Source organism: Cladophialophora bantiana (assembly GCF_000835475.1).
Source record: "Cladophialophora bantiana CBS 173.52 unplaced genomic scaffold supercont1.4, whole genome shotgun sequence".
NCBI lineage: Eukaryota > Fungi > Ascomycota > Eurotiomycetes > Chaetothyriales > Herpotrichiellaceae > Cladophialophora > Cladophialophora bantiana.
In genome coordinates this window covers 492604-515267 of record NW_015971578.1, presented here as the reverse complement: position 1 = coordinate 515267, position 22664 = coordinate 492604, and the positions used below count along the sequence as shown (strand labels likewise).

The window sequence follows — 22664 nt, the reverse complement described above, 5'->3', positions numbered from 1 at the left end:
TTTTGTACAATTCTTGTGACCACGTGTGATTGAGATGAGCCCTTCTCCGACTTGCCTGCGTTTTGGACAAACGCGACGACACGATCAGCAAAATATGCTCTCGGCCCCTTGGGCCGAAGTGTTATATGCTCATTTGCATCTTTCAACATGCATTGTCGGCTGGCAGAACAAGAATTGAGAAGAGGCGACTTATTAGACGCACTGCAACAGAACCTCTTGGGGGTTTTTTTCCGACACGGCGGCCGCCGATTCTCGCCCACGTCGACTTATGGGTATTCGTTTTTTTTTTTTTTCGAGCAGCGTTCTCCGTAAGCGATGAGCTTGCTGTTTCCGTTACGATTCCGAGGAAAACATTATGATCAGATGAGAGGGCAAAGGAGTTTGATGGAATATGGGCAATGCAATAGGCCATGGGTTATGGGTTATCGGTTATGGGCAATGAATGGGCTCAGGCCCGTCTGGTGGCTATGAGATTCCCGGACGATAGTGTGTGGAGGTCTAAAAAGCGCCGAGGATGAGCAAGGAATTTTGACCTCCACGTGTAACAGCAAGGCAAGAGATGAGCCATGTAGACGAGAGAGCTCCTCGAAATAAAGAGCTTCCATTTTGTGTGGTGTGATGGGTTGTTCTTTCTACACGTACCTGCTCGCTGGATAGCAGCGATGCATACCTCTCCGGAGTAGCAAGTATTTTTTTGCACATGTAGCTAGCGAGCCACCGAGAGCTAGGTACCAAGTACTCCGTAGTCCATAATACAATTCGTACGGTGTTTGTACTGTGGTACTCCGGTACTGCCTGTCATACGCACCATGGCGCGCAGACTGCAGTGGCTTGTGCGGCGGATACTCCACCTTTCACCCGCCACCCGACGCTGTGCGTCACCGAGATTCGATGGCCGCTAAAAGCTGGAGCAGGCTGGGGGTCAGTTCGTGCCCACTGACACTGGAATTAGGCTGCGCCGCATCTAGGCCGAAGACAAGTCGTGCTTCCATCGCGAGCCTGCTCTTCGTGCCATAACTTTCTGCGTCTGGTTTGACTCTTGATCTCTATTCTTTGAAAGCCTTGGTTCGATCAATTAAGCTCCTCTGCCCGCCATGTTCCGGGCACAACAGAATGCATTCGACGACGCCGTTGGTAAGCTTGGGATCTTGAGCGCACCGCACTTCGCTTCACAGCTGTCTCACACTGTATACTTGTACTAACCCTTGTTTTCTCGCCCGTGTCCTATATAGCCAAAGCAACCGACGAAAACCTGACCTCCGAGAACTGGGAATACATCCTCGACGTCTGCGACAGAGTCTCGTCTAGCGATAGCGGCAGCAAAGATGTGGTGGCTGCCATGATCAAAAGGCTCGCGCATCGCAATGCCAATGTTCAACTCTACACCCTGGAGCTTGCCAATGCCCTGTCACAGAATTGCGGCATTCAGATGCACAGGGAGCTAGCAAGCCGGAGTTTTACGGAGGCTTTGTTGAGGTTGGCGAATGACCGTGTGGGTGGTCCTTTGTTTCCATCTGGATGATCCAGGATGTGGCTGTGTCGTGCGACGAGGCATATTGCTGATGAAGACACTCTAGAATACGCACCAACAAGTCAAATCCAAGATAGTGGAAAGAATGGAGGCCTGGACCAAAGATTTCTCGAGCAATACCGAATTGGGCATCATGGAGCAGGCTTATATGAGATTGAAAGCCCAGAGTGAGTTCGGACTGCGGTTTACAGCGCGATACTCCAGAATGATTGACCGAGATGCCTAGATCCCAACCTTCAACCCCCTCAGGCCCCCGTCAAAAGCGCAATCACGGAATGGGACAGGCGGAGAGAAGAAGAAGAATTGCAAATGGCCCTCAAACTCTCAATACAAGACAAATCCGCCGCCGGTCCCTCGAGCCAACCCTCTGGCGGTCCAGCGGAATTAGCGGCCCAGCCATCAGGTGCGAGTTCGCAACAGGCAGAGCATCACCCCGTGCCCTCAGGTACAACTGCCGCAACCGTCTCACGAGTACGAGCGCTCTTCGACTTCCAACCCTCTGAACCCGGCGAATTACAGTTTCGCAAGGGCGATGTGATAGCTGTGCTCGAATCTGTTTATAAAGATTGGTGGAAAGGCTCTTTACGCGGCCAAACCGGCATATTCCCCCTCAACTATGTCGAGAAGCTACAAGATCCCACTCCCGAGGAACTGCAGAAAGAAGCACAAATGGAGGCAGAGGTATTTGGGCAGATGAAAAATGTCGAGAAACTGCTCGCCCTTTTGAGCACGAGCACGGGGGATATGAACGTGCGCGACAACGAGGAGATTACGGAGTTGTACCACAGTACATTGGCAATACGGCCGAAGCTAATTGAGTTGATTGGGAAATATACACAGAAGAAAGGTAAATTCAGATCGAGGAGGGTCTGTCATCGTGCAATGAATTGCTAATTTTTGGCTCGTCTAGATGATTTCCAGCAACTCAACGAGAAATTCATCAAAGCACGACGCGATTACGAAGCGCTTTTGGAGTCATCCATGGCTCAGTCCGCCGCACAATACGCTCGCCCTGGTCCTGCAGCGTACGGATACGGCCCTGGAGGAGGTGGCCCACCTGTCCAGCAGGGTTACCCACCTCAAAGATATTACACGCCTGGTGAGTTCTGAACAATCCTCGCTCGGGACGAACTTTTCGGGGACGAGATCTAAACATCGGTGATGTCAGATGGCCAACCACCGAATAATGCCACACCCTACGCCTCAAACCAGCAACAACAACAACAACAACAACCACCACCAGCAGGCTTTCAGCCTCCGTATCCGGTGGCCTCGCCACCGCCTCTAAGCCAGACTCCTTCAAATCAGCCTCAGCCTCCCCCTTCTCAACTCCCTGATGGCTATCCCTCCTACCCGAATTCAGCTCAAGGACCACTCCGTCGCCAATCACACCCTCAACCTTCGGACCCTTACGCGGCGTACCCTCCTCCCAGCGATGGTTCTGCTCGACCGGGACACCAAACGTACCCAGTCACTCAACCACCAAATGTAGCCCAGCTACACTATGGAGATGAAGGGAAAGATTATTCGCCTTCAAACTACTCCACCGATGATCTGCATAGCCATCAACATCTGCCACCAACATCACAGCCTCCTTCGGGGCCTCCACAGACATATCCGCCACCACAAGGAATGCCTCAGGGACAGCAGCCGCCCTCGCAACCTCCGCCGACACAATATCCACCATCTCAACCACCCGCGTCATACGATTATCCAGTGCCGCCCGTTACTTCTCCACCTCCGGCCCCAAGTCACGTCCCACCTCCAGTCCCTGGCGATCCCACACAGAGACCCATTACACCGCTGGCACAGAGCTCGGCATATCCAGTGTTTTCGCCTACACAGGCGCCAGCGAATCCGCAGTATCAAGCATATAGTCAGAGGCCAACGAGTTATTACCGGTAAGACGGTGGACGAAGAGGACTTTGACAAGAAAGAATGAGATGAAGCGAGGAAATGGCCACCTGATGAATCGCATTGAGGAAGTCAAAGGGCAGGCAAAGGAAACAATACTCCATATGATGTCGGCATGAACTAGGGAGAATCATGATGTACAATCCTGGGAGATGCATGCAGAACTTTACCTGCCTCAGTCCCTTCCTCCATTCGTGGCCCCTTTCCTTGTATGCATGACTTGGAATTTTCTGTCGAAGCAATGTCATCAAATGCTTTCCCCCGGGCTTGAGGCATTCACATCACAATGGTAATGGAAATTTGTGTATTGGAAGTTGAACGTGGAGCCTTCGGGTCCGGTTTGCGGCTGACGCTAAGGGTACCAAGAAGGGGAATCTGGAGGGAATCAGGAAGGGGGAGAGGAGCATGGCGTTGCATGGCATTGCATGGTTGGGGTTGTGGTGCTGCGACATGATGGTGGTGCAAAATCTTGGGTGAAAAGAAGGCCCTGCACAACACACACTGCCAACGACGACGACGTGGTTGAACCCTCCATGACGACCGAAGAACAAAATCCCATCACTTTTTGTGGCCATTGAACTCCCGCCTGGCTCCGCTTCAGCTCAGGTCAGCCCGGTTCAGCCGTGGGATGGAAGTCGATGTTGATGTAGCAGTCGAATGAAATTGTACTTGATCTTAACATGAAATTGAGCTTCAAGCGCAAACTCGAATTAGTGGTCGGTCGTAGACGACATATGTCCTGCCTGCTTGCCGCGACAATGTAGTCAGGAACTGGGATTCGTATCGTAGATGATCGGTTAGAGGGAATGTCTAATGCAAAACGACGAGTCCAGAAGCAAAATGGGTCTGAATCTCTTGAGAAAAAGGAACGAAGGGAAGGGTGCCAACGTGAACAGGAGCAACCTTTCAAAATTTCAACAGCCCTTTCAACTACAGAAAGCCGGACCCAATACTTAGATCTATTACTGTAGTAAGCAGAGAACATCTGATTCGGCTCAAACCTTCCCCTACACCAGAAGGCCGAGCAGAGAAACCCCCGGTCTGCGCCGTAAGCGGATATTTCCAGAATGGTTGACTGAGCTGGATGGATAGCTTTCTCGAGTAGGGTGAAGTCGAAGTAGCTTGATCTGATATTTATCCTTGTGTATTCACAGCTGAGCAAAAAGGTGTAGAAGGGGTCTTCTGGCCCAAGTAGATTTGCAACGCCTTGCGCAGCTCTTTTGTGCACAAAACATTGCAGCCACCTTCTGTAAATGTGCAGATCCCAGAAACGAAATCGAAGGCTGACATGTTCTTGATTCTGCAACCGTTCCAGTAACCCTAGATGTTCGCCGCCAGCAATCCCTTCACACGCATGGATGCCATCTATTTCTTGTCTTGGGTTTGCATGTATGTGTATCCGAAATATGCTAACGCCGCACCAATCAAGAGAACAGCATACATGGCAACGCCCATACCGGTGCCAGCCTCCCCGTTTCTTCCACCCGGACCAGCAGCAATCTTGTCCGTGGCACCAACCTTGGGGGCTGGGTCACCAGGCACGCGCTTCAGGGTTCCGACTTTGAGGCCGTCGAGGATTTCACGGGCTTCGTCTGAGTGGCCGACATCTTCGAAAGCCTCGGTTGCGTCTTGGCCTCCCACGTCAAGAAGGACTTCTTCACCGCCACTAGATCGAGAACGCACGGTGGTCAGTTACGATCACACCAGTGCTGGAGAATGGAAGGGGGAAGAATTGTCAAATGTCAATGGCAATGTGGGGCCACCGCCAGTGGGGGAAGACAGAATCTATCGGGGAATATTGGAAACACGACAGCACATACGGATGCTCATCGATGAAAGTGGAGGCATTGTAGACCTTGTCGTGGATGACAACGTAGAGATCTTTTTTGGTGTTGTGCTTGGACACCTCGGCGTACGTGAGTTCTTGAGACATGGCTGCTAAGTTGTGGTTGGGACCGAGGGAGGGTTGGGTGAGATGAGGACGATGGCTTCTTCTAATTGAGAAGAGGTAGAGCAGGAAGACAGGACAACGCTCAACTCGGTGGAGGTGGGAAGCAGGTGTACAAGCGAGGATTGCGCAGGGAGTAAGGATTCGGGAGCAGCGAGCAGCGAGCAGCGAGCAGCGAACAGGGAGCAGGGAGCAGCAAGGGTGGAGGTGAAGGGAGAGAATGTATTAATTGATTTTGTGAAAGAGAAGTTGCCAAACTGTCGGTCGGGAAAGCAGTCACCCAGCAGCAGTAGCAGCAGCCGAGAAACAGACAGAAAGTCGCAGGCAGCGCCGCAGGGCCCAGCGACCCCAAGCAGATGGTGCAAATGGTGGAGCCACAACACACAATGCCATACAATCTGTACAATTCGGCACACGAATCGGAGGCCAGCTGATAATAAGGTCCAGCATGGCGGGACTTGCAGGGACTTGATGCCCCAAACCTGTCAGCCCGCTTCCGATAACTTGCCGTCTTCCTCCCACCTCTTCGGGGCTCTCGTTGATGTCGCGCTCAATTCCGCCCTGTGTTCGCCTCCTCTCGGGGCAGATTTGCCTTTCTTGGTCGGCCTTTGGGTTGTGGGACGTATTCCGTATCTCGTTCAAGTCCAGGGTATGTATGTACTCCGTAGGTAGCAAATCTGGGGGTACCGAGCGAGATGAGCCCGAGAATGTCACGTGGTTTCGTGCGGGCAGGTCGCGGACAGACTCAAAGTGCGGAGAGAGTGACAGGGCCTCTTTGTTGACTTCGATCATCAGTAAACAACTGCACACCACCTGCACCGACCAAATGCAACGATAGCGCTGCCGCAACCCCTCATCCTCACCAGCCGACCGCAAATGTCAGGCCACATTGTGTATCAAGATGTGCCGCGCACGCGTGATGATGACGATCAACCTCACTCGAATCTGTTCGCGGGCCAAAGGTTATGGTTCTCTCACGTCATCCCTCAGCGGCAGCGCATGATCCAAAATGCTCGACTTAACGGCGCCGTCATTGTCAACAGAGACACCGATGCCGACGTCAGACTGGTAGACCATCTCAAGAAGAACAATGCGCCAGGAACATACTCGTACAGATATGTTGAGCTCTCCCTCCGCAATGGTCGACTTGAGAATCTCGCCGATCATGCTGTCGGAGCTCCTTCAAGAGTCTCGAGACCTGTCGGCAGTACCCTCACGGCACCCAAGTCGGGAAGGACACCCTTCACCCCGGAGGATGATCGGTTCCTGTGGGATTGGATGAAGCCATTCATTGACCGTGGAGGAGCCTGGAAAGGAAATGAGATTTACAAGCAGATGGAAGAGGCGAACCCGAGACATACATTCCAGAGCTGGCGCGATAGATGGATAAAACATACTCAATTCCAGAAAAGTGATGTCAGCATTGCCGTTGTCTCTGGAGAACTTCGTGCGGCCACACCGGCAACGCCGTCGTCGCATTCATTACAAAAGAAGAAGCGACGGCGAGAATTGCACGATGACGGGGAGGCACAAAGAGCCGAACACGAGGGCGAACAAAATCGATCCACAACAGCCAGAGTCGACGGAATTACAGACCGAACGCCGTCTAAAATCGCTGTTCCACATGAGGAAGCAAGCCGCACCATATCACCTGCTGGTGAGAACCCCAAACACCTTGGTGTTATGCAAAACGATGGCGAACAGGCGCAATCTTCAAGGGAAGCCCAGTCGGCCCCGTATGGATCATTTACCAAGAAAGAGTACGACGAGCTTTACGAGTTGGCTGCGTTGTATGTCGGTGGGGAGTTCAATGATTTCGACGCGCCGTGGGAGGAAGTGGCTGAGCACCGTGGTGGTACCCGCACGCCTGCACAGTGGAAGCATTTCTATGTCTCAAGAGTTATCCCTGACTACTGCAAAAACAATAAGTTACCCGTGTCAGAAGTTGCTCCCTATTTGTCTAGGGAAGCAGATGAACAAATTGCTGGTGCATCTGAGATGCTCGACTCTCAGGAAGGAGATCGATCAATATCGCATACAGCTGAAACCCAGGAAGACTATCAATGTACGAACTGTTTTACGGTCGAAACTGTCAAATGGCGACATGATGAAGGAGGCAAACTCATCTGCTATGAATGCGCGGAGTTTGTGAGACAATATGGCCATCACAGGCCCTCGGCGACTTGGTCCACTGAAGAAAACAATTTGAATACAGACGAAAACGAACAATCCAGAACAAATGCAAGATCACCCCACGTTATAGCTGCTCGAAAAGATTCTGTCGCGCAAATAATGCTTACCCCAGACTCCAGTCTCGCAAGCCGTGCAAGGCAGAAGCCTCTGTTTACTCCAGAATGCAGTGTTGGCTCTTCCAGGCCTGTTCGCGGAGACGATTCTCAGCAGTCTCCGCGCCTCGCGTCTCCTTCACTTCAAATGCAACGTCCTGCCCTCAATCGCCCACCTGAACCTAACGAGTCGAGGAAGAGGCGTGCTGGAAGGGGTACCCCATCGGAGTCCACGCAGGAGTCGAACAGGTCAGGCACTCAGAGTCAGACTCTGGACTACAGCCTTGAGGGGGAGAATCAAATTCAAACTGCTCCGTCGCAGGGTCTGACTGCAGAAATGGGAGAAGCCCAGTCGAAGGAGGGCGACGCGCAAATGCGACACTCGACTCAGGCTGAGAAATACACAGCGACAAAGACTGCTTCGGCGTTCCCAGCTCCCCCAAAAGACGAGCAGAAGCAACAGCAAGATGGACCAGGAGGCAGGAATGTTCCACCACACCCCTCAATCGGTTCTGAGAATCTGGTACATGGCCAAGCCCATACTCTTGCCTCAAAAGACTCAAAAGAAGATGATCAGCTCTCGCGTCTTACCACCCTGTCTAACCCGCGAAAGCCTTCACGCAGCTACCGTGATGATTTGCCACTCTTTGTGCCAGAACATGACGTCGAGGAGGAGCAGCAACAAAATAATGGTCCAGAGTTAGGTGTGGATGCAGATCTCAGCGGCTTAAATCCCCCAAACAATCCTCAGGCATCTGAAAACTTCGAAACTGCCCCGGAGTCTATCCAGGAATATGAGACAGGACCAGAAGAACAGCCTCAATCGTCGGATGGCGTAATCGCCTCGCAGGTGCTGATCGACCGGCTCAAAGATATCAACGACGAGCTTGACTTGGCTTTCGAGGTCCCCGAACCACCAGGGGGACTTGAGGCGATTGGTATTGATCTATCTGTGATGCCTAACGACGAAGATATCGGCACGGAGACAACGATGTTTAGAGAAGAAGGTCAACCTGACCAAAGTCCGGATTCCCTGGAAGTCCAGGTCAAGATAGAAGACCAAAGCCTTCTCCGTCCTCCTCTCGTGCTCTTTGGCTCCGTTGATGTGGAATTAGGATCATCACCTGGCGCTGAAGACATGTCCGGTCCCTCTGAAAATGTCAAGGGCAAGGGGAAAGAAGTTGAAGAACGGACGATAGAACAAGGACAGAGAGAAGCCTCCTCCGCCGAACTGGATGGCCACGAAACGGACGATTGGCTCGCCCTTCAGCGTGACCTGCACCCACATGTCCCCAATCTGGAACCTGTGTTGTTCAAGGCCATCGAGGCTACCAGCTTCGATTTCGGACTTGCAAGCGAGGTTGTGGACATCATGCTGGAAAGCCGTCGTCAGGCGACGAACGAGCCGCGAAGGCAGAGCCGCTCCAACGGCGTTGGGAGGTCCCCCGTTCCAGCAGAAGCTGACTTGGATATGGAGGGTCTCCTCCCCAAGGCTATGCGCGGCGTATGGACTGAGACAGACGACTCGCTCCTCCTAAGCCCGAACGAAAGTGATGTCAAAAAGGTGTTGACGAAACATGGGCGCGACATATGTGATGCTCGCTTTGTTTTTTTGGAGGAGTTTGTCGAGGGGTGACGGAGGGACCTTGAGGTCCCACAGAACACACAGCTGAGCGAGCCGTTGTCGGAGTTGACAAAATATGATGCCAAAGTATAAGGAACGAGGTGAATGGAAACAACAGATTAATACACATACAGCTCGTTGTAACCTATGTGGCTTAGTTAGCTTGCCACCCAATGCTTGCAAGCGCTTGCTTCCCTGCTCTTGCCTAAAGGTGAATCTGGTCGTCTCTCGCTCTGTCGTCCGCATTCATGGATGCAATCCTCTTGTCCTCCTGTTTTTGTTTGCGAGCTCCATTCCATATTTTCAAGAGAGAGGCGCTCAATTCTCATTGTTCGTCCCTCAGTCATTCCCGAGAACCTAGTCCGCCGCAAGACAATGGCGGCCTCGATCGAACGAACTCCAAACCTTTCCTTCCCTGGGGCTGCCGCACCATTCCAGCCCCATACGCCAAAGACAAATCGTCAAATTTTCGGGTAATCAAAACGGAATGAGCTTTCCAAGGTGCCTTGATCTGTTGAGTAAGAGTGTGGAAAGTAACCTGCAGGTGCGAGAAGACCATTTCTTTATCGTTGACTTACTGTAACCGAGTTTGTTTCTCAGCATAGCTGCGCCCCAGTCCTCGGTATGCCCTTTCTTACTTGAACCTCAGGTGACCTTCATAGAACCTGAGCATTGGTCTGGGGCAGTGTCTGTAGATCTTGTCCATGCCGACTCTTGTCCGCCTGCCATTTGTGAACTTGATGTAGGCGTGCAATAGTCCGTTGTCGTCTTGCTCCACCATCTCGACACTGGCGACCTGATCCTCCCAGTCTTCCCCTTCAGGAAGCCAGGATTCTTCGGTAGTTTCCTCAGCGGGGCTAGCCGAAACATCTTCGTTGCGTTTCCGACGCTTCGAGGCACGGCGCTCTTCGGAAGAAGGGGTTTCGCGCAACTTGTGCTTTGACTTTATCCTAGCAGGAGGTGGGACTGGCTTCCCACCTATCTTCTTGTGGTACTCTTTGAGGATTGCGCGAGAATGTCTAGAAAGTGAATGCTGTGTTAGATGTGTTTTCGACCCCGACACCATTTCGATGTAGACGCGGTTATCAGACCTACGGTATCAAGTGATCTTCAGGTTCCCAGGTGTTCTCCTCTTCACCGTAACCTTGCCATTTGATCAAGTAGAGCGTTTGGCCCTTGGCGAATTTGTGATCGCGAATTGTCTCGACGGAGTACTCCTCGCCATCCTCTCCGCCCTCCTCATCGTCATCTTCTCCAAAACCGTCATCATTTCCAGGATCGTCATCTCCTCTTGTGCTACCATTCACATCACCCTTCAACTCATGACCCGTGTCTTTAGGAGCAAGTGGCACCTCCTCTTTGGGTGCTTCTTCATCAGCTTTGTCTTTCAATTCCCCATTGAGCTGTTTCTTTGCTTCCGTGTCGCTTTCTTGCTCAGGCTCGTGGAAGATGTCATCTGAGTCGTCAATGTCTTCTGCAGAGGGGATCAGTAACTGGTCGAGATGGTGTACGATAGTGGATGACTCGGTGAAGTTGAGAGGCCAAAGGTCAGCGCGGAGCAAATGGCAAAACTTACCAAAACCGTGAGGCATTCTGGACTGTTGCGCGGCTGCCGCGGAAACAGAGGAAGATTGAAAGTTAGTTATCGCATCGGGAAGCTTGTGATGCAATGCAAGTGTTGTGAAGTGAGGCAGGAAATTATCTAGACTCGGCAACGCGATGCGACATTAATATTCTGTGGCTGGGAGCAGAACGCGGAGAAAGCGACTCGGACCTACACGTACTTGTACAAGTACATAATGGGCATGGACCTCAAGCTCACGTGGAACCCACTCAGACCCGCCGATTCAAAATTGGCGCTAGTGGCCATCTTGGCAGTCTACCGAGTAATGATGGCCGCCGTTGACTTTGTCACGTCAACTCATCGCTCATCGCTCACTTGACCTTTGGGTTTCATAACAATTACGCCATCCAATTTGGGCGAAAGGACTGACCAAATCCAAGTCCATGTAATGCCACTCCATGTATCAGCTTTTCCAGCTGTTATTGTTTCCGTTTGCGGGGCATAGTGTACTGCGTTTTCCTTGTCGTCGACGCATACCTTCATAACGAGATAGGTACGGAAGGATCCACTTCAGCTGAAGCTCTTCGCGCCATGTTGTGTGACCGGCACTGATTCGAGAGCCGTAACAGGCTTGGACTAGGAGTTCCTTCAGGTAAACATCAAGGTCGAAGAGACTTCTGTCCATGATATAGCAGCATTGCGGTGGATGCAAGTACCAGTCCAAGACAGGTGGATTGCGAATTCACATGAGCCGGTTACCACGGATATCCTTGTGCCTCAACACCCGCTCACACTCGGTACGCAAGACTTCCAACTCCTCGACCGTCCAGCCCAATGTCTGGGTGAAAGCCTTTACACTTAAATCACGGAAACCGTCCATTCCACTCATATATCCGAGCATACCAACTTTCCCCAACTTGAAATTAAGACTTGTGATATCCGTGAAGCCTGCATAACGCATCTGCTACATGACGCAGCCAGGGTCACAGTGGCCTTTGAGGCTGATTCTATTGACTGCTTCCATCATCGGCCCACCCAGGCGGTGGAAGCTTCTCGGTAGAAATGAGGCCAGTATTACAAAGACGCATCGTTCATGACGCGACAATGAAAAAGGTCGAACTCTTACGGAAGCATCCATTGCTCATCTGCATCCTCAATCTCCAACTGGGGATTTGGAAATACAGAATCCGGTTCAATTAGACTCTAGCAAGTTCTTCCGATGACTGCGGCGTCGGGGTGTACGTCTGCAGCATCGATCGCCCAAATCCCTGTTCCGATGCCAACATCAAAGACGCAAGGTCGGTTTACAGGGGCACAGAATTGCCTACTTGCACCCGACACGCGAACAGCATGATGCATGAAACGGATCCTGCCTGGATTTGTCGTTGAGGGTCTTTGCATTGGATGAGCGATTGCTGCGAAGGACGTTATAGAACTGTATTGGGCCTGTACTGAACTTCGCCCGAGTACGGATGGTGGACGTCCAGAGTCGAAGAGCTATGAGTTGGGACGAATTTGTTGTTGATAAATAGTCCAGCCTTCACTATTTCATTCTTAAACTGCAGGAGTCCTCATCTTGACTGAACACTGAATGCTCTAACCCTTGCGACCAGTCAAGGTGAAGGATTCCATTGATGATTAGAGCCTCTCAACCTCGCACCTCTTCAGTGTCGGAGGAACGTGCAAGAGGAAGATGAATCCGCACATTCTAGGGTCGGGAGAGGGGGAAATATCTGTGTCGATCAGGAAACTAGCCGTGGGTCCAGCAGTGGTTGAACTGGGCTTGCACGTGTTCTGCACCGCCTGTGTTTTCGACTTTGGTAAGCAATTGGTACGATTTCCAAAGAGATGCTAATAAATGTCCAGTCCATTTCATCGTCAGCAACATGGAATTTCAGTCCCATGAGGCGGCATCGTCCAGCGCTGACTTGACATCCTGGATTCGGGGCAACTAGGAAACACGTCCTTAAAGAGCATGTCATTTAGCCAGGTGCCTGTTAACAAACTCTATTTTGAGTCTCATCATGGCCTTCTCACGCTTATTTGATGTATACTTAATCTCGAATCACGACTGTTTCCTGAAATCCTTCGAGGTTGAATAGTGTTCAAGATATAGTTAAATAAACTCGGTGAAACGTGACACTACTGCACTAAGGTCGGGGTGAACTAGGCTGTACCGGGTAAACTTCATCGAGGCTAGCTCGCTAGGTAGCGAGACAGGGTTTTGGTAGGGCAGCGTGACTATATTTCCAGAAAAAGGTAGACTCTCCTTGGCAATGGCAAGAGCAGCGGGACAGGCATGTCTCCAAATTTCGAGAACCAAGTTCACCACCTGGTGCCACTATCGAACCAGTTCCGCAGCCAGTTAGCCATCACACTTCAGAGAACACGAATTCGGTCGTCATTGTCTGCGTTGAGTAGGATCTGCATGGGAAAGACCTGAGAACGAGTAAATAGCAGCAGGTCCCTCACTGCATCGCCTCTCTCCGCAGTCAAACTCTGCACAATCCGCAGCCACCAACTCACACCACATTCACACCCACCATCAAGGAAAAAGGAAATTGCGACTCACGTTAGGAGGAGAGCGACTGCGGCTGAACTTGGAAACACACTCATCATGGCGATGCAGTTGGACCTGTCTCAGGCTCAAGTCCTGAAGGACGAGACGGGAAGACCTTTCATTGTCGTCCGAGACCAGGGAAAGAAGAAGAGAACACATGGTATAGAGGCTGTCAAGCAACACATCGTTGCAGCCCGCACGATCGCAAACATTGTCAGAACCTCATTAGGCCCGCGGGGTCTCGACAAGATCCTCATATCCCCAGATGGGGACATTCAGATATCAAACGATGGCCGCACAATCATGTCAGAGATGGAAATAACACATCCTATCGCCAAGCTTATGGTTGAACTTTCAAAGTCACAAGATGAAGAGATTGGTGATGGTACAACCGGTGTCGTTGTCCTGGCTGCTGCTCTCCTCGATCAGGCCGCAGATCTCATCGACAAAGGTATCCATCCCATTCGCATTGCCGACGGCTTCGACCAGGCTTGCGAGATTGCTGTCGCACATCTAGACAAAATCAGTGATGAAATCGCCTTTAGTCGCGAAAAGCAAGAAAATCTGATTAAGGTTGCCAAAACCAGTCTCGGAAGCAAAATTGTCAGCAAGTCCCATGACCAGTTCGCGAAGATCGCAGTCGATGCCGTCATGTCCGTTGCCGACCTCGAGCGAAAAGATGTCGATTTCGAGCTCATAAAGGTTGACGGCAAAGCAGGTGGTTCAATCGAGGACTCTTTACTGGTCAAGGGAGTCATCATCGACAAAGACTTTTCCCATCCGCAGATGCCGAGTGAAGTGAGGGACGCCAAACTGGCCATCCTGACATGTGCCTTTGAACCGCCCAAACCAAAGACCAAGCATAAGCTCGATATATCCACGGTGGAGGAATTCAGGAAGCTGCAGCAGTACGAGAAGAACAAATTCGTCGAGATGATCGACATGATCAAAGCTACTGGGGCAAATCTTGTTATTTGTCAATGGGGTTTCGATGACGAGGCAAACCATCTACTTCTTCAAAACAAGCTTCCGGCGGTACGGTGGGTCGGCGGCCCCGAAATCGAACTGATAGCGATTGCTACCAACGGTCGAATCGTGCCGCGATTCGAGGACCTGAGCAGGGAGAAACTAGGTCAGGCTGGCGTGGTCCGAGAAATGACTTTTGGTACCACTCGAGAAAAGATGCTGGTCATTGAAGAGTGCGCCAATACTCGAGCTGTCACGGTGTTCGTAAGGGGCAGCAACAAGATGATCATTGATGAGGCGAAGAGATCTCTTCATGACGCTCTTTGCGTTGTTCGCAACCTCGTCAGAGACAACAGAGTTGTCTACGGTGGCGGTGCTGCTGAAATTGCTTGTTCTATCGCTGTCGAGGATGCTGCCTCGAAATCGCCGGGTTTAGAACAGTATGCTATGAGAGCGTTTGCCGACGCTTTGGACGCGATTCCGATGGCTCTGGCAGAGAATTCTGGTCTGAGTCCGATTGAGACGCTGGCCGAAGTGAAGTCGCGGCAGATCAAGGAACAGAACTCTAGGCTGGGCGTCGATTGCATGGGAACTGGAAACAATGGTATGTTCTCCTTTATTGCTAGCATCGAGCTTTACTGACTCCTGGAAGATATGCGGGCCAATTTTGTCATCGACCCCCTAATTGGAAAGCGATCGCAGTTGCTCCTTGCAACCCAGCTGTGTCGAATGGTAAGTCTCGTCGTCGTGTCGGTTTCTCCCTTTAGCTCACATATCCCAAAAAGGTCCTGAAAATCAACAACGTGATTGTAGCGGGAAGCGACGATAACGACTTCTAGACTTGTTCCAGCGCCATAGCCTCAGCATTTAAGGGCGTTCGCGGCAAAAGCCTGCATGAAGACATGATTCGAAAGAGTGTGCAAAATGATACCCGTTGGCAGATCGGATAGAAAAATGAAAAGCCGTGATTGTCACTAGTTTGCCATCGATGATTTATCGTCTGCTAACAATCTCCGCCGCAAGACACCTGTCGAGAGCGCCGACTTGATCCTCTTTTACCGAAATCCGCTATTCGTCCTCACAAAAGTGCTGTCTCGAGTACTGCCTTGAACAAGGTTCCCGAGGCCGACCTTGCTTATACCTATTAGTAGGCTATCTTGCGTCATCTGCCCGCGAATCGAGCATGTTGATGCAATGGGCGACTCCAGTTGTATGATCAACATGGATCGACAGGAACTACAGAAGGCCCGACTCATGCAAGGCTGCAGATGGGGCCGGTGAATAATAGCAATGTTGATTGGTTCTTCACAGGTAAGCTGCCGGCATGTCTGCTTGGCAAATAACGTGGCCGGGAACATCATCTCTTACCGCAATCACCGAGTCCGCGTGTTGGAAGGGCTGCGTATTTACGGCCTTTTTGGGGCTCGGATTCAAGTGCTGTCTCAGGTAGGAATGGGCCTGGCGAGAATCTCCTCGCAAAATGACAAGAGCTCGAACAAGGGCAACAGACGGACATCAAAAGATGCAAATGGAGACTCCACCGTCCCGGGTCGTCTTCGAAAGGAGGCTGCCCACAGAAACAAGAAGGGAAGATGACGACTGGGCCGGTTTGTCTGACGCGAGAGCCAGGAGAAGGATCCAGAATCGTTTGAACCAGCGTTCATATCGTACGGTTATGTGAATCTTTCCCTGACGATGCTGCCTCCTGACTCAATGTCGCCTTTCTAGGCCGCAGGAGAGCAGCAGAACGACAGGCCAAAAGGGCATCAGCTGCCTGCAGGCTACAAAAGCCAGTCTCGCTTGCGCCTCGGAAAGTGGTACCTACAGCGGATCAAAAAGGCAACGTCAAGCAAACGGCGTCTGGAGGAGATGCTCTGCTTCCCAATAACACATTTGGCCAGGTTACCCTGCGCTCTCAGACAGAGCTTCAGCAAATCACCTCCCCAGTACAGGGATGTGCGGTGCTACTTGCGAACCATGGGATACGGAGAGACCACCATTACGCCCGCACGATCCTCTGGCCCTCGTTCAAGCATTACAGCCTCAAGACCAACGAGTCCTTAACCTCAGCCTTCTTTCACCTGAGCATGGTCGATCATCTGTTGCTCAACTCATTTGTCTGGACCGCCGCATTGGCCATGTCGATGCACCTGCCTCATACCGCCATTGCCAACGACGCGGTCATGTTCGCCTGCCAAGCTAGGGCAGTTCAGAGCATTCGCGAGCATATCGACCAGGACCAAGTCACGGACTCTGTGATTTTTGCAGTCCTTGCCCTCACGATACGCGACACTGACCCTCGCATCGCTGCGCACGAGGTAGGTGGAGGAGACCACTGCTTTGGAGGCTTCGATCCTCCGCTGCGATCACTCGGTTGGATCCAGTATTTCTCCCACTTTCGCTGGACCCTGTCTCACGTGCTCGCGGTCCAGTGCCTTGTGGCTGCGCGAGGTGGTCTACAACATCTCGACGCCTGGTGTTGCGGAACAGATCCAGTCCACAGACATCCTACAGGCAAGCTTATCGCTGTGTCGCCCCAATTTTACCCTCTGCCACCTCTACCAGCACGTGCTCGAGAACCATGTCAAGATGATCCGACCGCCCCGCGAGAGACTTGACGAGGCATTTCCCACCATCCACGACGTTGATTTCAAGGACCTGCTCCTCGACATGAGAATGTACTGCCGAGAGCTAGAGAGGATCGCGGCAGAATCGGGTGGTGCGTCTGAGGGCGGCGGTGGCGGTGGCGGTGACGGTGATGCTGCTGCCAACGACCTGGTGTCCTCGTCCGGGGGTGGCCTGGGAAACGAACGTCTATCGCAATCTCGTCCAGTACCGCCTGCTCCGATTACCCCGGTACGAGAATCGAGAGGAAGAACTCTGCCGTCTCGCTGCTATGATTTTCAGCTACGGCGTCATTTACCCTGTCGCCAGGCCAAGACCCTTGCGCGTTCTAGCTAAGCAGTTGAGAAACGAGGTTGAGGACCGCCCGTGTCCTCCTTCGATGGCGACGTGCAATGGACCCATGCTGGCGGGTCGCGGGGAGGCGTTCCTCTTGTGGATTGCGGTCCTCGGCGCTCTCGCTTCCAAGAACTGCGACGACGACGAAGCCTTCTTCATCCATCTCGTGGCAACATGCTCTGCGACATTGGAGGTGGTAGACTTTGTCCACCTGCGAGCCCTCGTGTGCAGCTTCCTCTGGCTCGCTGGTGCTCGCGACGAGGGCGCATACCACGTGTGGACGAAGGTCCGGAGTGTCATGGAAGAGGTGAGGGATTCGAACGTGTGTCTGCACCAGCAGCAGGAGCAGGCGCAGGAGACCGAGGAGGAGAAGGAGCCAGGAGTTGTTAGGTCTATGCACCTCGTGTCTTTGATATGTACACTATAGATACACGCTGCAATGAGAGTGGTGAGATAGGTAGGTAGGTAGACGGGGAGGTGTGTAATAGTAGGTGTAATGTTTTCAGGGCTATTGGGGGTTTCACACAAGGCTGACTGTCCACGTCAAACGCCATGTATATAATATGGACCTTCGTGCGAGTCCAAAATAGACTACTTTGCAGCATCCTTTTTCGTCGCGGCCGCGGCGGAACCCACTGCGCTCCCCCGAGGACGTTTATACTTCCTCTTTTCCTTGCGACTCATCAGACCTTTGTCGCGCGTGCCCTTGCCGCCTTCCCAGAACCCGCCAGCCGCCTTGCGCCGTCTGATCACACTCCGCCCGCAGACACCGCAGTCTTCGCTCCGGAACCTCTGCTCGCGCGAGCACCACCCGCAGACCATGCGGTCGGCGTGCTCGTTGACGTGGGCTTCGGCGGCGTCGTGGCACCGGTCGCACGGGTACACGCGGTGGCAGCAGCTGAAGCGGAACCAGCGGTAGCTGTGTCGGTAGTGCGCACAGGTGCCGTTGTCCGGCAGGGGCGTGCCCGCAGAGATGCCTAGGTTTTCCTTCTTCGGCCGCCGTAGCGGGAGGGTGTCTGAGGAGGTGTGGTACACGCGGAGGAACTTGACCTCGTGTATCGTGAATGTCATTTTGGCGTGGCACGACCGACACACCTGGATCGGTGTGTCGCCCCGTACGGAGACCATGCCCGGGGGGACCGGGAAGGTTGTGGAGCAAGATGCACAGGTGGGTTGGAAGACCGACGGGAGGAGGTCGGTGATCGTGCAGCCTGTGACATCAATCGTGCCCGCCCGGACGGTGTTGGCATGCAAGGCATTGGATGTATAAGAGACTGTGAATGGTGTGGTGCATTTGGGGCAGGAATCAGTTCGCACACTAGACGCTGAAGAGCTAGTTGCGTCACCGCCGGGCTTAATGTTGAAGATGTCGAGATGACACTTGCAGCGCAGGCACTTGACGGACAGGGATAGGGACGCCAAGGTCAGAAGCTCGATGTTATGGAGCTCCAGATTGGGGAACGAAATATGGATTCCCTTTTCGGTCGCAGTTGATGAGACTGGAAGAGCCGCTCCGCCTGGGTCAGCCTCTTCCTCGTCGTCAGCTTGTTCCTCATCTTCAGAGCTGGAGAATTCGCCAGAGTCGTAAGACGATTCAGAATCGTCCCCAGAACCCTGTCGGTCCCATTCAGGAGGTCGAGGGATGATTTTCACATGTGGTCGGCCTTCGTCCGAGATCAACCCTCTGGGTTCTTCTACACCCTCCTCTGTCAACACCCCCTGCTGTGTTTCTTCGACCCGAGGCTGCTGTGGACCTGGGGTATCTGCTGGTGTCGTCCGAGCTGTGGTCTGTACCATCTCCGAAGCCATTGAATGAATATTCTGGGTCAAGTAGTTGATATGAGCCATGAGGGTCATGTCCAGGTGTTTTCGGACATGTCTTTCAAAAGCCAATTGAACATTCTCAGCTTCTGACCCACTGACGCCTTTCAGTAGCACCGTGCAAGGCTCCAGGTTATAAAGGCGCGGGACAATCAGCGTGACTTCCCTGAGCGGTTGTAGGTGAAGAGGGAGGCGGTCCGATTTGGCCACTTGTATTGGAATGTTGAAAGTCGTTCCATCAGGGCTTTTAGAGTAATGCGGAATTCGTCCCATGCGAGCTTCGAGTTGACGGACATCAGCTTCCCTCTTCTCTAAGGCGCTGGACCTGTCTACGGTGGTCCAAAGTGGTGGACGCGGCGCCACGGATATGGGGGGCGGGGAGGGCAGGCGGGCTACTTGTGGCACAGGCTCAGGGGTTCTGGAGTTCTTGTCGGCATTTGCAATGATCTTGATGGTCTGAGCCTTTTCGGATGTCAAGAAATTCTCAAGGTGCTTGTCCAGTTCGTTCAAGAGCGCCAACAGCGTCTTGTTCGGTGAGTATTGGACAAGGCTGTCAAACCCCTTTTCCACGTTGATCTGGAAACCCCGGGCCATTTCGGCATTTGTGACTCTAATGGTCGGTCTGCCATTCTGAGGATACGGTGCAGGGACGGTCAGGATGCAATGAAGACCACCTTCAAGCTCGAATGGAAAGTCTGGATCCGATGGGACCAGGGCGAAGGACAAGGTAGTGTCACCAGGCGTGTCTCTCCGAATGGGAGAAAACCTCCTAATCACTTGACCCAGCTGGAACTCACGCGGATTGCTCTGCTGGAGTTGGGATAGGGGCCTCTGAGTTGGAGACGAGCCAGAGACCAACGCCCTGGTTTGGTGAGACAGAGCCAGGCGTTCTTGCACGACCGAGGGGCCTCGGGCACCTTCGGCCTGTTGAGGGTCTGGTTTTGGCCTAGGGTTTGTGACTCTGTCTTTGGGCTGAAGATGTCTGAACGGGCATTGCGAACCAGCTCGACAACCTGGGAGGATGATTAGCTGGGTTATCACGTGAAGTCATTTCGTTGATGGCCGAATCCATGTTGAGGGTACGAAATGGCCAGTGATCTGCACAGCTGCTAAGCCAGGCATCACACAGCATGCTGTGCATGTTTGAATTTAGGCTATTGGAGGAATTTATTACACCAGCTGGGCCAATGGAAAAATTGCAGAGTAAAAGACAGAAGAGTGATTACCTTTGCTTGTATTGAAAAAGCGACATACCCTCGGCTGTGATTGAGCCGGTGTCGACGTGACTGGCGTTGGGTTCTGAGGGGGTGGTTGATGCTCAATTTGGGTGCTGACACGGCTGGTGCCTGGATGTTGGGCGCAATGCGCAATAAGCGATCAGCAGCTGGGAACAACTCAGCAGTCAGATGACCGATGGGGAGTGTTTCATCGGCTGAACCACCGGGCCCCCTTCCCCCAATCACCCCAAGCTACAAAGGGATTCGACGTGGAGGCGCCCGGAGGTGTTTAGAAAGGGTTGGGGGCGGCCTCGGATGGTGGCAAAGGGTTTTGGCCCGCATAGCAAGGCAAGGCGAAGCTGGACGAGGCAACAAAGGAGCTGCAGGCTTACTGAGGCTGGCGTTGTCAAGTGACATGCTGATTGATGAGCTGGCAGACAAGTGCTACTCACTCAATCAACAAAGGTTCCTTGAATTCACGTTTCTCGGCCAGGTGATGGAACCGCTGGGAGTGCTGGCGGGGGCGGTCGGCCGACCAAGTGCTGCTTCGGTTATTGGGAATGAGGGAAGGAGAGAAAAAAGGCGGATGATAAGCTTCCGAATCTGATCAAGGGTGATGGGTGATGGCTGCTGGGGGATGGGGACGGGACAAATCTAGATGTAGATCGCGAGGAGATGAAGGGAAAAGAGAAGCGAAGGAGGAGCAGGAGGAAAAAGAAGGGCAAGTGATCAAGTGATGCAGAGAGGCAAACTCACAACCTTGCACTTCTTTACCTTTCGACGAAGATTGAGTCATTCGGTGAGGGTGTGGCAGAGAAGAGTCGACTCACTCAGTTACTCACTCACTTTCATTCAGTCATAACATGACTCTCATATACGACCACACTGCGGCAGAAGTGAGTAGAAGTGAGGTGGAAGTGAAGTCGAAGTGAAAACTCGAAATAGGAGGGGTGACATCACCGCCTACAAAGCGACGATGGTGCGGCAAACCTCGCACCTAGTACTCACTCTCTTCACTTGTCTCTCGCTACCACCCTCGCACCCTCTGGATCATCTCTTTCATGCAGTGAACTTTGTTATTCTTCTTTCGGGTCGATACCTTCTGTATGGTAAGAGAGAGTATCAGAACCTGAATTCTGTAAGTTTTGTATCCGATCTTTTGGGCCGTTACGGATGCCATGGTCACATATTTTTATCCCAGTCGTGATACAGTCCAACTCCGAGGGAGATTCGTGGGGGAACGTGACCAGTTCGTTGCCAGCGACTGGCCCGGCGTGGTTAACCAAGTCACAGCCTTGGACCAAGGAGAGAGTACCTTCCCTAGCACGCCTAGTGACAGTGCTACCAGCTGCCTGCGACATGGCTAATCACTGAGGTACGTAGAGGCCTCCGCCTCCCCCCCCTTATTTTGCCACCCTGGCCTTCCCTACACCTACCGCCCAACTTTGCCGCCCGCCTAATCACTAACCCCCAAACCCACCTACCTATCTTTGACTACTCGCATAAGCAATCCTTCTCCTTGGTATCGGTTCCATCAATCAATCAAGCAATCAATCAACTAAACTACCATCCTACTGGGCGACTCACCTCCCCCAAAGCCAGTTCGTCCCTAAAATCGACCACCAGGGCGAGCTCGAGCCTGCTCGAATTAACTGAAATTTCCTGCAAACGTTCCTTCTGATCCCATCTCCATTCGCCCCTCTCCAAGCCCCGTGGCACATCAAACAGCCACCTCCTTCTTATTGTCAAAAGTGAGAGATCGGTCATCATCCCAACTATGGCAGAGCTGGCAGGATAGGCTATGTCTAGGCGTATCGCTATCAAGACATCCCACGTGGAGCCTTGCCGTCGGCCCTCCATACTACTTGGTAGGTATGCTATGCACACACACGCATACCCATTGCCTCGGGATGCTTAGTGCGGATCGATCATCACCGGAACATGCATCTTCGGGAGCCAGCCATCTAAAATCACCCTGCTCGCTTATCATTGGTACCCTAAGTACTTGTTAGGCATTTCACAACGCCCCCCCCCCCTTCCCCGTGTGTGCGGCGCGGAAGGTGCCGTTCCCGTTGGGCAAAGAGCTCGGCGCGCTCCTCGGCTCCACAGCCTGGTCACCCGCTACCCATTTCTCACCACCTTATCCTCTCTTTCCTCCTTCCTTCTTCTCGATGTGTGACTGTCTGTTATTAGCGGATCATGCGATAGATAGCTGTTGCGAGAGCGGACCTTTCGTTCGGACCTATGAGTGCTACCCTCCCCTGACTGGATGC

The 22664-nt window shown here is 52.6% G+C and overlaps 7 protein-coding genes across 7 annotated transcripts; 4 read left to right on the top strand and 3 right to left on the bottom strand.

Annotated features, from left to right (window-relative positions):
• Window positions 1-1094: 1094 nt before the first annotated feature.
• Window positions 1095-3436, top strand: Z519_02978 (uncharacterized protein; the record flags this gene model as incomplete). Its single annotated transcript, XM_016760731.1, has 6 exons — window positions 1095-1134; window positions 1233-1492; window positions 1578-1698; window positions 1758-2378; window positions 2442-2630; window positions 2700-3436. The coding sequence occupies 6 exons, from the start codon at window positions 1095-1097 to the stop codon at window positions 3434-3436; spliced, it is 1968 nt and encodes a 655-aa protein (XP_016622581.1).
• A 1374-nt stretch (window positions 3437-4810) lies between these two features.
• On the bottom strand, window positions 4811-5378 carry Z519_02977 (uncharacterized protein; the record flags this gene model as incomplete). Its single annotated transcript, XM_016760730.1, has 2 exons — window positions 4811-5111; window positions 5266-5378. 2 exons carry the CDS (start codon window positions 5376-5378, stop codon window positions 4811-4813), a joined length of 414 nt encoding a protein of 137 aa, XP_016622580.1.
• An 891-nt stretch (window positions 5379-6269) lies between these two features.
• Window positions 6270-9314, top strand: Z519_02976 (uncharacterized protein; the record flags this gene model as incomplete). The annotated part of the gene is made up of 1 exon (XM_016760729.1): window positions 6270-9314. One exon carries the CDS (start codon window positions 6270-6272, stop codon window positions 9312-9314), a length of 3045 nt encoding a protein of 1014 aa, XP_016622579.1.
• Window positions 9315-9936: 622 nt separating this feature from the next.
• Z519_02975 (uncharacterized protein) lies at window positions 9937-10894 on the bottom strand (the record flags this gene model as incomplete). The annotated part of the gene is made up of 3 exons (XM_016760728.1): window positions 9937-10321; window positions 10398-10776; window positions 10879-10894. 3 exons carry the CDS (start codon window positions 10892-10894, stop codon window positions 9937-9939), a joined length of 780 nt encoding a protein of 259 aa, XP_016622578.1.
• A 2589-nt stretch (window positions 10895-13483) lies between these two features.
• On the top strand, window positions 13484-15231 carry Z519_02974 (T-complex protein 1 subunit epsilon; the record flags this gene model as incomplete). Its single annotated transcript, XM_016760727.1, has 3 exons — window positions 13484-14996; window positions 15045-15124; window positions 15178-15231. The coding sequence occupies 3 exons, from the start codon at window positions 13484-13486 to the stop codon at window positions 15229-15231; spliced, it is 1647 nt and encodes a 548-aa protein (XP_016622577.1).
• Window positions 15232-15872: 641 nt separating this feature from the next.
• Z519_02973 (uncharacterized protein) lies at window positions 15873-17780 on the top strand (the record flags this gene model as incomplete). The annotated part of the gene is made up of 4 exons (XM_016760726.1): window positions 15873-16059; window positions 16121-16775; window positions 16825-17170; window positions 17226-17780. 4 exons carry the CDS (start codon window positions 15873-15875, stop codon window positions 17778-17780), a joined length of 1743 nt encoding a protein of 580 aa, XP_016622576.1.
• Window positions 17781-17944: 164 nt separating this feature from the next.
• Window positions 17945-20246, bottom strand: Z519_02972 (uncharacterized protein; the record flags this gene model as incomplete). Its single annotated transcript, XM_016760725.1, has 2 exons — window positions 17945-20187; window positions 20216-20246. The coding sequence occupies 2 exons, from the start codon at window positions 20244-20246 to the stop codon at window positions 17945-17947; spliced, it is 2274 nt and encodes a 757-aa protein (XP_016622575.1).
• Window positions 20247-22664: the final 2418 nt, after the last annotated feature.